Here is a 17,441-nt window from a genome sequence, read left to right on the forward strand (position 1 = left end):
ACACACATCGTACCTCCTTGACAGATATATCTTCATTTAAGGGAGAGTCTTTCATCGCCTGACTGTCACTATGCTCTGTCCTACTTTCTCAAGCGTTGCTGTTCATCAGTTTTGAATATGCATTTGCCCACGTTTCCATGATAACAACTCTGTCCTTAGAGATAGTTCCACCTTTTGAAGTACCATCATGGGAATCTGCTTGTTCCTCTCTCCACCAACAATGATACTTGCTATCTTTTTCCAGAAATCTCTACTTCCGGGTTTACTTATGGCTCCTAAGAGTTCAGCCCTGCCCTCTGGTTTGGCCATCTTGACGGCTTTGTCAAACACAGCATGATGATGAACGCAGTCTGATCGTAGATGTACACGTCGAACACCACGTTGCCTGCACCACTTGCGTTCCCCAACACTGATATCATCCAAAAAGCTGTGAGATTGTCGTCCCACCATGGTTTTGTAGCTTTTTGTTGTTTGTGATGTCTAGATGAGTTGTTGACGATTCGCCTTGTTGATAATGCTGAGTGCATCTCTGCTGCCACTGCCTCTTTAAAACACATAAAAGCACTGTCGACACACTCTGTTCCTGATAAGATATTTCTAGTTTTAAAATGACATCGGTGAGAGCATCAAAACATTGAGACGTACTCATGAAAGTACTGTGTACAAACTTTGTATTACATTTAACATTGTAACGGTCTTGAATGTATGGCTGTTCGACACTCGTATTGCTTATACAAGAGTCAAATGTTGTTGACCAGGTAAATATTGAGTGGTCAAGCTTACTCACTGCTACTGCGTCTATGACATCAACCATCCTAGCCTTGTCTACCAAGAAGTTAGGACGTATAACCTGAGATATAATCTAACGCTTCAAACAACATAAACAGTAATCAACAATCGAAGCGCCCCTAGAGGTAACATATGTATGATCATTCACACCTTTACGTCCATTAGCAATGCATACATTTACATTAATTAGGAAGTCACGCAGTTCACGCCCATGATTATTAATATTTGCATCGATAACCTCGCTTTTAGGCAAAGAGTGGATACCTTCTACATAATCTAACAGATCTACACATCTTCCATTTAAGTCTCCACATATATATTTGATATTTTAGCATTAGTAGCTTAACATCTGGGTCAACAAAATGTCATAAAATCCTGCTCCATTGACATTCCTCACAGAGTTCTTATAGGGTCCGTAGGTAACACCCACATATAGTGCATACGCAGTCAGTCACTGATATGTTTTATGGTGGCAATTGTTTCATTGTTGCGCCCCACTCTAAACCGTCAGTGTGTTATTTTGCATCAAAATGTAAATATGAAATGTAGATGATACAAGGAATTTAATGAGACTGGTCAACGTATTGCCAGTGGATGCCCAGCTAAAACGACATGATATATGTGTAGCGCCATGATGTAAATTTTGTAAAATAGTTGTCTTCTCTCTGTTCAATGTGTACATTGCCTTATATATCACTACTTAGAATGAGAACATGTTATGATAAGGCCAATCATTGCTTAATTCGTCATTTATACCATGTAGAATGTCACTAATTAAAAAAACATGATTAATGGGAAAATAATGTTCATTCGAGCTTAAACAATTTAGCATCTTCAAATGAGTCTCAAAAAGGGAACGATGGATCGGATAAGATTTTCCTTTAGCATCGCCCCACCATATTTCACAACTGTATGTTGTCTGTTCAGATACTTGAAATATATAAACAGTATGCTCACTTATGATACTCGACGACATGAACACACAATACGTGTCAAGTAATTACATGAAGGCAAAATTCTAAACAATATTTTATCTTCAGCTTGTTGCATTCAATCGTAAAAATAGTAAAGGAAACTCTCCGTAAAAACATGTAGCTGTACATCTTCCTTGTAACTTTGAAACAGGTGACGCTTACCTTTTCGGTACAAAATAAACTGAACTTAATTATCCCAGTAGATGGAGAAGAGGAAAATCCCATTGTTGTTTGTTCAGTTAAGAGAACTGTTTCATGAGCATCATTTGCCAGACATTCTAACAAACAAGAAACAAAACACGAATGTAAATGGTATATGTACTAAATACATACTAATAATATATTGAAGATGTATTTTCCGCTGCGTTTACGTTAATGCAGACATAATGTATGACACATACATCAATTTGAAGTGAGGTGCCCCCACAAAACTTTGAAGATGGTGAGTTAACGTTATGAGTATTGTTTTATCAAATATGTGACACAAAAACAAATATTTGTATTTGTCACCGATGTCTTTGAGACAAAATAAAGAGCATATTGTGTACACTACAGAATATAGTGCCACCAACCTACTCCAATATAGAATCTACATTTAAGACGACATTATTTCAATATTGATAAATAGCCTAAAAAGAAAAAAAATGAAATGTTGTGCCAGTGTAGGTGATATCTTTTTAGGAATATTCATGTTATAATTATTGATATTTCTCTGGAAATGAAGGACCCAAAAATAAATATAGTATGGACATTAAGGACTAAAACATCAATAACATTACGCCCTCTCCACGCCATAACCTAGCACTTGCGTAATGAACGAGTAGCTCGGCACTGTGGTTTGATATCAGGTCAAATGCGGATAAACACTATCGATACTACTAGAGGATATCTAATTTATTTCAACGTCTGGAACTTTAGAGATATGTTGTATAACGGACAAACATTCACAATACCATCACATCACGTTTGTAATATGTGTAAATGATACTATTACTGCGTCACTTTCAAACCCTTTGGTTAACAATTCAGGCATGTCTTTTTCATTTCCATTATTTAAACCTGTATAAAACAGATCTCAGAAAATGCATTCATTCCGTTTCAGCACCGTTTGGAATGCATGGAAATAATTCATTCTATGGGCATAGGTTCCTAACATTTGGCGTATAAAGACATAGTTGCACAAACCAATTTAATTTCCCGAAGACGATTTCGCCTAAGGGCATAGAATCCAACAATCATGACATCTTATTCCAAACATTAGGGCATACATGGCAATGCCAAATCTCATGCAGTGTTACAATTCTAAAGTAACTCTAAAGTGTAAAGAACCCTACCTCTACAATGCACACGAAGTATGTTTTATCTCCGAGCCATCTACTTAACTCTTTCAACACCATAGGCCGGAACAACGGCCAAACCATAGTCACGTCATAAAAGTAAATAATTGTATGAACCTACCTGTCATAGGATTCATTTAGTAAATCTGTCACATTTCACAATGTCTGAAATACTCATTCCATTTTAAGTAATCATTTTTTATCGATAAATTTAAAAATTCTTCACTATTTCCAGCAATGTTATTGAAAATAAATTTTCGGAAACACTTCGACAACGGATCCACATTGTACTTGTCAAAGAGCAAAATAAAGACGTTTCAAGCAAATTTTTCAAAACAGTATACAAAAGTTATAAATACAATCAACAAAAATGTATCTGAAAGTTGTCAAACTTACAGCTGAGTTAATATTTCCATATTTTCGTTTTTGATTTCTCGGCTCGGACACGATGTTTTATTCGAAAAAATATGCATGGACAATCTGTGTTACAGCCTTTAAGTCATGACGCAACACTTCCGTAATGAACGAGTATCTCGGCATTGTGGTTTCATGTGATGCTACAATGGACATAAACACTATCGATTATACTAAAGTATATCCAATTCATTGCAAAGTCAGGAACTTTAGAGATATGTTGTGTTATGAGAATCCAGTATATATGTATGTTTACTTTTAATCCATTATACATGTATATTTTCTTGTCATGAAGAATAAATTAAATGTACTTAGTTTGGATGAACTGTATTGTCATACATTTTGATATATCATGTTGCTTGTGTACAGATTGCCAGTGATCAACACTGACCAATTACTGTAAACAGGGATTTTTCTTGCGACCGTTTTATTATTGCGAGCTTTGCGAACGAGACTCAATCGCAAAAATTAAAAACGCAAACATAAGTATAAATGATATATACATACTTTATTTATTGCAACACGTCATTAAATGATGAAACCACAGAACCACAAGTTACTCAATAAGTTAAAAACACAATTGAATACAGAATGGTCACACAATACATCACAAATGACAGTGTAAACAGAACAGTCAGTGTCACTGTTACCTCACAGTAATTCTGCCTTCTTCGAACCTCGCTTAACTGCGTCAGTGTCCTTTGCAATTTTGTCAACAATTTTGTTTGCATTCAAAATCAAAGTCATGACACTGTGTTGAGTCAATTATCGTATTTGATAATTGGTCGCAATCCCTTCCGGTCAACTTTCCGGCCAACTCAGATTAACTAGCTTCGGAGAGAAACTGTCTATTTTTTTGGTAATCGAGAGGTCATCTCAACACGGCAACTCGCAAAAATATCTCGTCGCAGTATTGTCTTTGGTGTGGTATTTGCAATATTTTAACGGTCAGAAATAAAGCTGTTTACAGTACACACTTCACTTCACATTGTCTATATGTAAGCCCTGGTTAGCTCACAGCATATGAAGCTTGATCAGACTGCCAGTTATAAAATGGTTGTGTGTTATGTGTGGAAACTGTTGAGTGGTTCACTCGTAACAGATGTAAGATGGACAAACATTCCCAATACCATTTCATCGTGATTATAATATGTGTAAAAAATACTACAATTTGCATCACTTTCCAAACCTATAGTAACTTTTCAGTCATGGTCCTTTTCATTTCCATTATTTCAAACATGTATAATACTTATACATGAGGGGGCACGGGTGGCCCAGTCGTCTAAGGCTGTGAAGAGTTGCGTCCCTTGGGCACGCCAGAAACCTATGATTGTGACCCGATTATGTTTCTAGGTTTGTCAGCACCATCCCCGTGCTCGTGGGTTTCACCGAAGTGCTAAACGTCTGAGGCCTGCATCACTTCGGGCTTTCCTCCCACATTAAGCTGACACGCCGTGATACAACTGGAATACTGTTAAAAGCGGCGTTAAACCCAAGTCACTCACACTTATACATGATGAAATGCATTCATTCCGTTATGTTCCAGCACCGTTGGGAATACATGGAATTCATTCATTTTAAGGGCACACGTTCCTGACATTTGTCATGTAAAGGCATAGTTGCACACGCCAATGTTATTATTCACAGGTGATGTCGCCTATGGGCATAGAATCCAAACATTCCACAGCTTATTTCAAACATGAGGGCATGCATGGAAATGCCAAATCTCATGCAGTGTTAAACCTCTATTTATTATGCCTATGCTCCAAGGTCCCTACCTCGGCGATGCACACGAGGAAGGTTTTATTTCCGAATTATCTACAGTTTAAAGCGAAAAATGGTACTGCAAAGTATATAATGTGTTGTATACAAGGAAATGCACTTAATTTGAACTTCTCGTTCAATTTCCTCGGCATCTCAGAAGGATCTTCAAGAAGAGCTTCCTTCGGGTTATATTGATAATCCATATAATATTGATTCGTCTCGTTTGACAGTCTCGTTCATATTTTTCAAGTGTTGATGTTTGTGTAAATACGCCGAAGCCAAGCCGACCAAATGTATACAAAAATCCAAATCAAGTTGTCATGCGTGGATTCATTGGTGTCAATGTCCCCGAGCTAACATCGTGAACGTAAGTAGAATAATGTAGCTCTGAGAGAGAGTGTCATTCCTTACTACTGACACAGCCAGGTGACTCCACAGTAGCAGATTACACTATTAATTCCAGTAAGAAGCAATGGTGTTCCTGAAGTCAGTGGACATCTTAGGATTATTTATAGGTTTACAACAAATCCATTGTCAGTTTGTGTACAACATGGACAGTTGCACAAATGTGACATTCCACAGAAGGTCTGAGATGGATGATCGGGTGTTTGCCGGGAGCCTGATAGAAGAGATCAACCAGGTGGACATGAGGCCTGAGTGTTTCTCTCAGTGTCAGTGGCGGGCGGTGTGTAACCTGGTCTTGTACAACCCCCTCTCAAGAACTTGTAGACTGCTCTCTGAAGGTTTAAACTCGAGCAGTGAAGGTGTTTTCGAGAGTGGATGGCAGTATTATGGGGGTGAGTATGACAAATGAAACCTGTGTATGAAGGATTTGTGATGAACACAACAAGGACATTAAGATCACTTAAGGACTGATGGTTATTGCATCATTATATGACAGCAGGCGTAAATGAGAATGCAGTTCTGTCAATTTCTTTCAATTCCTTTCAAAAATATTAACTATACCAAAGGTGTGTCGTATTATCGTAGAGGTAGTTAATAGTACTACCTCCACCTGCATGGTAAGAACAGACTGTTTTTGGTTTTTTTAATTATCAATCTAAGGGACCATTTTTTCTTTGTTCAAAATGGAGTGTATTTTGTATCATTTAATACAGTACAAATACAATTAAACTCATGATGAAACAGGTGTTAACGAAACCCAAGTTAAGTGAAAAAGTTCTCGCGCAACAGTCGCAACATTTTGGGCCGAACACACTTCTTCGCTGAACCAGACATCTCTCCATCGCAGTTGAGGCTATACCCTGTGTTGACCACATCAATGCAGTCGTTGTTGACGATGATGTCGACTCAATAGGATGCGTCGAACAGTCTTGCTCGTTGACCTGCTGCTTTTAAACGGTTTCGTTCTTTATGGACGGAGATTCTGCACAGTCCGGGTATTTCGGATGCGGTTGAGGTGGCTGTAGTTCCTTCACGTATGTTGCGCAGTCGGATGTGGCGATCTTGGGCAAGGCTGGTTAATCTTGGTCGTCACGTACTTGGCGGATCACTCGATGCCCAATGCTGTTGAAACCGATCCCAAAGCCTTGCGATGGTGTTGGGCGCTACATTGAAAAGCCTGGCTACAGCTGACCGCGATTCCCCAAGCGGCCTATTCTGCAAGCGGCCTATGACGTTGTTTCTTTGCACTTCTGTTAACCTTGGCATGTTGTTGAACTGTCACTGTTCGATTGCAGCAGATGCCAGGCAATCAAAAACCTTGCACTTTAAACCCGCTCATAGTGTGGCTGCACGGGCAGCACGCGCATCTCCATGGCCCTCTTGCTAATGAACTGGTTGAGTTTTTTTCGAATCGTACGGGTTTCCCGACTAATGGTTTGCATGTACTTGTTGTGATCATTTTGATGCCACTATAACACATTTAACCTCTTCATTTTGCACCTCTAGATCTTGGTCCCCTGATTTTGCTTTTATGGCAAAACATATCCGTTTTTCGATTCTTTTTTTAAAGATTATATTTGTGACAAGCCATGAGATAATGACCCTTTTTGGCAAAACATCACCTTTTGACTTCTTTTAATATTTTAAAACTACAGTATCTTAGGACCGCAAAAATGCAATTTGTAAGCTTTAATTCATATTTATTAAGGTGATACATGACAATAAACATAAGAACTCATTTTCTGAAAAGTCTGTCAAGATGCATAACCGTTTATGAAATGATTGCAGGTTTTAGATATTAGTGACTGGTTAATTGAAAGTAGGCATGAATGCTGAACTGTTTTGAAATAATGTTTGTATTATAGAACGAACGATCTAGAGAGAAAAAGAGATTTGTGTATCCTCTGAACCCGCTTTTTTACGGGAGTGAGTTGACGTCAAACGTCTTTATTATGAAGTGACACCACAATTGTATCCTGGTACCCCTGAGGTCCCTTTACTCCTCATCATAACTATACCAATAAATGCCTTGCTACATACATATATTTATCTCAAAATATATTAATCAGAAACCATTGACACGATTTTGATATAGTCGGATATTGATGACTAAATTATATTGTGTAACTGGAGTTGGCAATCGAAGGTTTTGTAGCTACTATTTATTGATAGTTTGTCATTGGTGGCAATGACTATGTTGCACAAGAGGTTTGTTTTGTAGATTCTATTTATTGATATGAAGAGTAGGTTATTTACACAGTAGTGTGTCATTTGTGGCAATGACTATGTTGCACAAGAGGTTTGTTTTGTAGCTTCTATTTATTGATATGAAGAGTAGGTTATTTACACAGTAGTGTGTCATTTGTGGCAATGACTATGTTGCACAAGATGTTTGTTTTGTAGCTTCAAATTATTGAAATGAAGAGTAGGTTATTTACACAATAGTGTGTCACTTGTGGCAATGACTATGTTGCACAAGAGGTTTGTTTTGTAGCTTCTATTTATTGATATGAAGAGTAGGTTACTTTCATAATAGGGTGTCATTGACTATGTTGCACCAGAGGTCTTTTTTCACATGCCTGTACGGAGTTTGTTAATTTGAGAACAAGTTTTGATGATTTTGATTCAATCACAGAATGCAGATTACTGGATTGACGCGTGGCAGCAGCGTCTGGCGGCATTTGTTTTTCATAAGATGTCCAATTGCTAGAAAATACATTAACATTTACATGTCAAAAGTTCATAGATTTTCCATATTTTACATATATTATATTTACTTCTGATTTGTAGAATGAAATGAATATAATGCAATGTTATGTCGCATCTTGATTCGTTTGTAATTACATAAATGACCTCTAATGTATTGCGGTAGCTTAAACAACGCACAACCAGGATTATTGTTTTGAGTGAGGATCCTGTTTTTGTGAAATGTCAGCTACACCAGCCTTGTGGCTTATGTGGCAAGAATGTTATATTGTGAGGAAATTGTTTGAATATAATTTAGAAGCATGACCAATGCGTAAAGGTCAATTAATAGAGAAAAAATGAAATACCGCAAAAGGCACTGATCACCACTTATAACTCCATGTGCAACAATTTTCATTCTGTTTTGAAAATAAATGGCTGAACACAGTTTTAGAACAAGCCTGTCGTGGTTACCATTTTGAAAACAGGATTTGAACAAATTGTTGTACCGTCATTGGTTTAAACAACCAAAAGCAGGTTTGCTAGACAAAAAAAAGATGGCATAGGCTGACTTGACAGTTAGTCTGAAGGACAAAATATGAGATTGCAATCTAATCTCAGAACAAGAATACATCCATATGTTTGGCTTTCACTCTTGGCTTCAAGAGCAATTTGGTTGTCTCATCATAACAAATTCTGACCTGTTCATGGAGATAGCGACCAAGTTGATGGTTGAAGGCTGTGTGGAAAAACTGTGCTGCACTTACTTTTCATCCAACAAAAACTATGAAATATATCATTCAAACAATCATAATCACGAAATATACTGAACCAAATTAAAACCTTCACAATCCTAAAATTTTAACATTTCGACCAGTTATTATTGTGGGTCCTTATTGTGTATTTAAACAGTAATGGCCATGTATTGTCTTCAGATAACACCCGTTTTTGTGCAGATGAATCGATCAAAATCATGTGCACAGCACTATACTGGCAATAGTGGTTTTCCACGTGCAACTGGTCACGTGGCCATAATACCGCACGTGTTTTCAGCCAAACTTGTTAGCAGTCATTATCAAAAAAAGAAAAAACAGAAGAAAACGAAAGTCTTTAGGGCCATTTGTCATGCCACGCCTTTCAAATGTACAACGTGAACGTGCCATCGGCATGTTGCAGACGGGAAAGTCCGTAGCTGAAGTCGCAAGGACGATGGGTTGTAGTCGACGGACTGTTTATGATTTACAGACGCGTCTACAGCAAAAGGGTACCACCGCTGATCGCCCTCGGCCAGGTCGACCACGTGTGACGTCACATGCAGAGTATCGTCAGATTGTCTTACGTCACCTCCGTTACCGGTTTTTGACGGCTACATCAACCAGAAAAGAACTGTTTAGGGGACGACTGAGTGCGCAAACTGTTCGAACAGTCTGTCAACTGCTCACCTTAAAGCACGATGGCCATACTCCGGGCCGATTCTGACTCAATTACAAAGACGTCAACGTCAATTGTGGGCACAGCAATACTTACAATGGACTCAGAGGAATTGGAATCAAGTCGTCTTCAGTGATGAATCCCGATTTAATCTTCGATTTGCTGATGGTAGGGCGAGGGTGTGGAGGCGCCGTCATGAACGTTACGCCCAGTGTTCTGTACAGGAAATTGACAGATTTCGAGGCCCAAGTGTCATGGTGTGGGGTGCTTTCTGTGGCAATGCACGTTCTAGGCTTCTTGTCATCCGTGGCCACGTCAACGCTGCTCACCGCGACCAGGTCCTGGCACCAGAACTTCTGCCTTTTATGGCAGCACATGGCAGAAGTCTGCGCTCTCTCCAGAACAAACCACAGAATTTGCACGAACTTGGCACCATTTTGCAGCAACAGTGGCGTCGTCTTCCCAATCATGTGTTCACAAGCATCACAAGGTCCATGCGGAGGCGTAGTGTGGCAGTTGTCAACGCACATGGTGGCCATACACGCTACTGAACTTGTGTGCCATCAGATTCTCGTGCTTGGGACTTATGATTTAAACTGTTAATGTTATTAGGTGCTTGGAACAAATTATGGTTACCACCGGTAATCAAAATCCTTCTTTGGACAGTAATGATTAAAAATTACCTTCTCTAATACATTTGTCCGTTGTATATCATATATGGGATTACTTTTAAAAAATGTGAAGTTTTTAATTTAACTCAGTATAGTTAGTTGACATTTTTAACAGGGCACCAGTTGATGCGTGCAGGTCGAGGAAAGTATTAACTGGGTTGAGATAGAGGTGAAATGACATTTCGTTCTGAAAACAGGATGAACAAATGATTGCCTTATCATGTGCTTCTGACGGGAGTATTTGTGGTCGTCTATTTAATTGACAAATGTGATGTTTCCTTGAATATTAGCCCATTTCTGGTGTCCCCCGCCGTGATATTGCTGGAATATTGCTAAAAGCGGCGTAAAACCATACTCACTCACTCCTTTGAATATTAAAGGTTTCTTCTCACTTTTATTAATCTACCGATTGTACAAAAAGAAAACTGAGAATTGGGCCATGTAAACCGTATTACAGTTCAAATGCTGCATTCATTGTTTCATTTTTGTTCTTTCACAATGGGATATCAATAAATAGGTGAAACTTCACCAACAGTCTTCAGTAAGTCTACCTATAAATGCTAATGAAGAGGTCACAAAGCACCTTTCGAAACAAGCAAATACAAGCAGGTATTCTGAACGTACGTTCGAGAAAGGTCAACACATGCCTCGATTACAAAACTCAGAACATGTACCAACTATTTGTATGCTACAATTGTAATATCTGTAATAGTACTGCTATTTTGATACTTGTAAATACAATTTGCCATATTCTGACATTGCCTTAATCAACATGGCACCTTTATTTATCCGGTACACGTGGGATCATTACTATTTGATCGTGATTCACAAACACTTGATAATGATATAGTCGGAATCGTACCATTAATTTCTTGTGACTATAGAAACTGTTTTGTCGCTTGTGTTTTCCACATATTGTCCCGGTTCAGCCCGATTATGTTTCTAGGTTTGTCAGCACCATACCCGTGCTCGTGGGTTTCAACGAAGTGCTAAACGTCTGAGACCTGCATCACTTCGGGCTTTCCCCCCACATTAAGTTGACACGCCGCGATATAACTGGAATATTGTTAAAAGCGGCGTTAAACCCAACGCACTCACTCATTACATATAGTCATGCAGGATATGAAGCATAACGTGAAGAATACGTCGTTTCACGTTTCCCTTCACAAAGTAAAAATCGGAAAAGGTGCTGTCAAAACCCATTCTAAAAAAGACAATTTTCGATGTCAAAAGCAAGATGTACTCGATGTACCTAAGCAAAAAATATTCAAACTAATTTGGCTGCACATTTAAAATCATTAACTTTGAAAATAGATATGAGTATAGCAAAAACACTCCTCACTGTGTGTAACGATCTGTCCTGATGTCACAGCTGTGGGTGTTATGTAAGGCCTCTCATTGTGATCATGCTTTACTCAAGTCTTGATGAAGATCAAGTATTTTGAGCTGCGTCAATGAAGCTTCAAAAGTAGCACAAATCAGTCAAGGTTTTGATTTTTGTACAACAACGCTGATGTGACAAATGAAATTCAAGGTCATGTCACACATAGACAACCTTAACATCATGAAAAAAGATCCAATAGAAATGATCCGAGACAGAGAAAGAAATGATGTAGCTACATAATACCACTAGCCTCCCCTGTTCAGTGCACTAAGGGAGCCTACTGGCATGTGGTGAGGCAACAGTAACACAAATAGTGATAGATGTTGATTACACATAACGTATAGTTGCTATACACTTACATCAGAAGCTCGAAGTTCTGCTCTTCCCCCACAGCTGCCTGCGATGGCTACAGATTGGCAAATAGCCGGGAGGGCGTGGACGTTATCGACACAGACCCAACGGAGATGTGCAACAGCAGCTACTATTCAGCGTCTGACAACTCCTCTTCCTGTTTTAGAGGAGCATCCTGGAAAACATTGAAAATAAAGTGTCTTCCATGTTATAGTCTTGCTGCCCGTCCGTCCATGGTAAGATATGATAAAGTTGACATTCTTACAAATCCCTTGATGAAGGGTTTGACTATTACTGGTTGATCATATTTCATTTCTAGCATAGTAGGGTTACTTACCATTCTTGACATAGTCGCTATGTCAACTGTTTAGGATAAAAAATAACAAGGGTAGCATTACCATGGTTAATAAGATAAAAGCTTATTATGGATTATTTTATGTTCGGAAAATATGAAATACTCACCATAATCGTCACAGTCGTCGTCGTCGTTGTTGTCCTTCATCCTCATCATATCAAATACTCATTGTGATATTTTTTTTCATTTCGATTGACAAAGTACAATTTGACCCACAAATTATTTAGTGTATGTGATAATGTCACTATAACGGCAATAATAATTATCTTTTGAACTCAGGATCCAGCGGCATCCTACTCGGAGGATCTGGACTTTGATCTCGACGTTGGAATGACTCTGAAGCTCAATGTATCAGGAAGTGAAACAATATTGTACGTGAGTGCATCAGTGAAATATTTCTCTTACCCTGTGAGTTTTTGCACGTGTCCAGTTGACAACATTTCTGCGATCTGACGCCGTTGACGCTTTGTAATACCTTTGGCTGAATAGCGTTAGACAGCATCACCCTCCACCACCACTCCCCAGAATAGCTGAATAGCCTTAGACTGCACCACCCTCCACCACCACTCCCCAGAATAGCTGAATACCCTTAAACTGCACCAACCTCCACCACCACTCCCCAGAATAGCTGAATACCCTTAGACTGCACCACCCTCCACCACCACTCCCAAGAATAGCTGAATGACCTTAGACTGCACCACCCTCCACCACCACTCCCCAGAATAACTGAATACCGTTAGACTGCACCACCCTCCACCACCACTCCCCAGAATAACTGAATAGCCTTAGACTGCACCACCCTCCACCACCACTCCCCAGAATAACTGAATAACCTTAGACTGCACCACCCTCCACCACCACTCCCCAGAATAACTGAATACCCTAAAACTGCACCACCCTCCACCACCACTCCCCAGAATAACTGAATAACCTTAGACTGCACCACCCTCCACCACCACTCCCCAGAATAACTGAATACCCTAAAACTGCACCACACTCCACCACCACTCCCCAGAATAACTGAATACCCTAAAACTGCACCACACTCCACCACCACTCCCCAGAATAACTGAATAACCTTACATTGCACCACCCTCCATCACCACTCCCCAGAATAACTGAATACCCTAAAACTGCACCACACTCCACCACTACTCCCCAGAATAACTGAATACCCTAAAACTGCACCACACTCCATCACCACTCCCCAGAATAACTGAATGACCTTAAACTGCACCACCCTCCACCACCACTCCCCAGAATAACTGAATACCCTTAGACTGCACCACCCTCCACCACCACTCCCCAGAATAACTGAATAGCCTGACACTCCGCAGCCATTCCCCAGTTTACAAGTAAATATCTTCACACTGCACCAATATCCGCAAACACTCCCCAGCTAACAAGTGAATAGCCTTACACTGAACCCATGTTTGCTCTACTCCATAGCATAGCTGAATATCCTTACACTGTCCAATGTTCGTAACCACTCCCAAGCTTATAATAAATATCCTCACACTGAACCAATGTTCACCACCGCTCCCAAGTTTACAAGGGAATATCCTTACACTGCAGCAACCACGTGTGGCTGATGCTTCCTAATCAAGACGTCATCTATCTGTTGTCGTTGAGGTGGGACTTTCCCAACGTTGGACTCTTTAAAATTATCTTCAACACTCGTCAAGGAAACGCATGGGGTGCTGAGTTTCGGACCGACTTTGCCCCAAACACTTCCGACAACTATGTGATTGAGATATCCATAACAGAGACGTCTTTCCTGGTAGGTTTGTCATGTGTCACTGAGGAGAAGGAAGTTTGAGTGTGTTAAATATTAATAAAATATCCTTACACGTCTTAGCTGCTGATATCGGTATAAGAATCTTCATCGATATGCCACTATATGCTATAAACCAGAAGTTGTTATCCATAAAGTTGTATGTTTTCTTACTTACTCAATAACTCCGAGAATGCCGGTCCAACAATTAGTGTTACCTGTTGATCTACACATGTCGTGTGTTAGGTATTGAAATATACCTTATTTAGGAATTGGTAGAACTTACCAGATTATGTCACTAACGAACCATGTTTTCAATGTATGCTTCCCTAGATTATCTAATACTATATTTTCCAGACGTACGTCGATGGAACTTTGTGGATGACTAACCCAATACGCTTTCCTCTCAGCGGTGTCCGACGTATCGAGCTTGATGGATTCAATGCCCTCCATGAATTCAGCATCGGGAAGGGAATGTGTTGAATTTTAAAGCAACTAGCTGTCGATTTCCTTATCAAATTTGAGATGTGTTATGGTGGCAATTGTTTCATTGTCACCAATATGTCCCTGATGCCTATAGCCAAATGTGTCATCACATCGATGCATATATTATTACACCATGGCCAACTGTGACATTTAGTTAATTGAATTTAAATGGCTAGAGCGTGAGACAGTTAGATGTCAGTGCAGTTTTCAAACTAATTGTTCAACTAAAATGTCAGAACACCATTTGTCATCATGGGTTGGTATTTTGGCAGCAGTGGTTTGCATCACAATTACATTATGAAATATACACTGGCCCTATATAGCCACAACGATAGGTTCTGGATGTGGTATCAATAAATCATTATAAAATAACAAAAATATCTTACTTTCGGTCATCATAAATCGACCAGAATGATTCTCCTGAACGATATTTTTGAGTGAATTCTACAGCGTCGACCACGTGAGATATATCCTTTTGTGTCGTCAAGAAATAAACAATGAATCAGATGATGTAATCAATAACGTTTTAGCGGGTAAAACACTTCTTGTTTTGAGATAAAAGTAAGTACGTGTTTACGCTCCCGAGATTGCCCAGCTACATTTAAGTTAGTTTACAACACTGATTATTGAATTATGAAAAGATCGGTTTTTCTGACTGACTTTGTGGATGAGTCGACAACTCGGCCACGTGAGTGTACAGGTTGTCGTTGTTCCTGACCCTACTTACAACAAGATATATGCCAGTTTAAATGCCGGTTGTATGTCATGACTGCAATACCCTGTCTTCTCTTTCTTTATTGCAAATAAACTTAAACAACAAACGTAGCATATTTGTCATTTAAATTGTGGCTACAATATTGTAGAATCGCCAGCGACTGAAGGGATGATGTAAAACCTGCTGGGGTCCATGCAGGAAGCCTAAGTACTGTTAGTCCCAATGGCCCCTAGTATGGTGATCTACCTTCATTTGCTGGCGATCTATAGCCCGTTTTTACAATGTATTGTTCTATATAGTATTATTTTTTAATACATACGAGTTTTAAAAAATATATATCTTTGATACGTCTGATAATTTTACTGTCCTTTGCTGACAGATTTTTACATAGTCTAAATTGATGTTTTCATAACGCATAAATTTCTTTAGTTACGATATGGCTGAAATATTGCCGAAGTGACTATCAAGCGTAACTCACTCACTCACTTAAACAACAGTGAGTATGTATGTAATTTGAACTCTTCATGACTACTGTATGTGGTTAAAGGATCAATATGAATTTATACTTTAATACCAAATGTATACTACAACGTGTATGTTTTTGCATGTGGATCTGACAGGTGTTTTCTCTTCTACCCCTTGGGATCCGGGTTTAGAGTTGGGTCACAACCTTGTCATGAGACAAAAGTTGTGTTTGGTGGTTAGGCATGTCTGATTGAATGTCAGCGTACCCACGCGGTGCCATTGCTCAAGTGACTAATTACATGTTTGTCGTTTGCTCACCCTCGATTATTTACAAGACGCACATTATAAAACCGATGACTAAAAACATAAGTGTGGGTGTTAATACCTGCCTCCTTAACAATGCGCAGAGCAGTACCATCATGCAAAGCACAATTCCGTACTCTTTCAAGGCATCTTCATTGGTCAGCATAATGCCTAGCACCTCTCTACATGAAGCTAAACAAGCGTGCTCTTCCCTCCACGGAATAAGAAAAGATAGCACTTCCCTGAACGAACCTACACGAGGAATCACTTCTCTTCATAGAGATGCCCAAGGTAGCAGTTGGCACCCAGGACCTACACAAGGAATCACTTCTCTTCATAGAGATACCCAAGGTAGCAGTTGGCACCCAGGAGACACTTCTGTAGTGGACCTACCCAAGGTAGCTCTTCTCTACAAGGACCTACTCAACGTGGCACTTTCCTCCGGGAACCTACACAATAAGGCACGTCTCTACACGGACCTACACAAGGTAGCTCTTCTTTACAAGGACCTACACAACGTGACACTTTCCTCCAGGAACCTACACAATAAGGCACTTCTATCAATAGATTTACACACAGAGGCACTTCTGTAAATAGATCTACATAATAAGGCACGTATCTACACGGACCTACACAAGGTAGCTCTTCTTAACAAGGACCTAGACAACGTGACGCTTTCCTCCAGGAACCTACACAATAAAGCACTTCTATAAATAGATCTTCACACGGAGGCACTTTTGTAAATAGATATACACAATAAGGAACTTTTATAAATAAATCTACACACGTAGGCACTTCTATAAATAGATCTTCACACGAAGGCACTTCTGTAAATAGATCTACACAATAAGGTACGTCTCTACACGGTCCTACCCAAGGTAGCTCTTCTCTACAAGAACCTACACAACGTGACACCTTCCTCCAGGAACCTACACAATCGGGCACTGCCCTAAACAGATCTACACACGTAGGCACTTCTCTAAAAAGATCTACACAAGGAGGCTCGTCTCTGAATAGACTTACACAAGGTAGCATTTCTCTACGTGGACCTAGTAAAAAGGATTTTTTTCTACATGGGCCTAAAAAGGAGGTATTTGTTTAAACGGACCTACATAAGGAGGTATATCTCTACATGGAC

General features: G+C 39.5%; 1 protein-coding gene across 1 annotated transcript; it reads left to right on the top strand.

Annotated features, from left to right (window-relative positions):
* The first annotated feature begins 5,705 nt into the window (after positions 1–5,705).
* Positions 5,706–15,013, top strand: LOC125379277. Its single transcript, XM_048395543.1, has 5 exons — positions 5,706–6,075; positions 12,248–12,441; positions 12,840–12,931; positions 14,136–14,340; positions 14,692–15,013. Exons 1-5 carry the CDS (start codon positions 5,751–5,753, stop codon positions 14,815–14,817), a joined length of 942 nt encoding a protein of 313 aa, XP_048251500.1. The 5' UTR covers positions 5,706–5,750; the 3' UTR covers positions 14,818–15,013.
* The last annotated feature ends 2,428 nt before the right edge of the window (positions 15,014–17,441 follow it).

The sequence above is a fragment of the Haliotis rufescens genome, unplaced genomic scaffold (assembly GCF_023055435.1).
Source record: "Haliotis rufescens isolate VD_foot unplaced genomic scaffold, xgHalRufe1.0.p SCAF_14, whole genome shotgun sequence".
Classification (NCBI taxonomy): domain Eukaryota; kingdom Metazoa; phylum Mollusca; class Gastropoda; order Lepetellida; family Haliotidae; genus Haliotis; species Haliotis rufescens.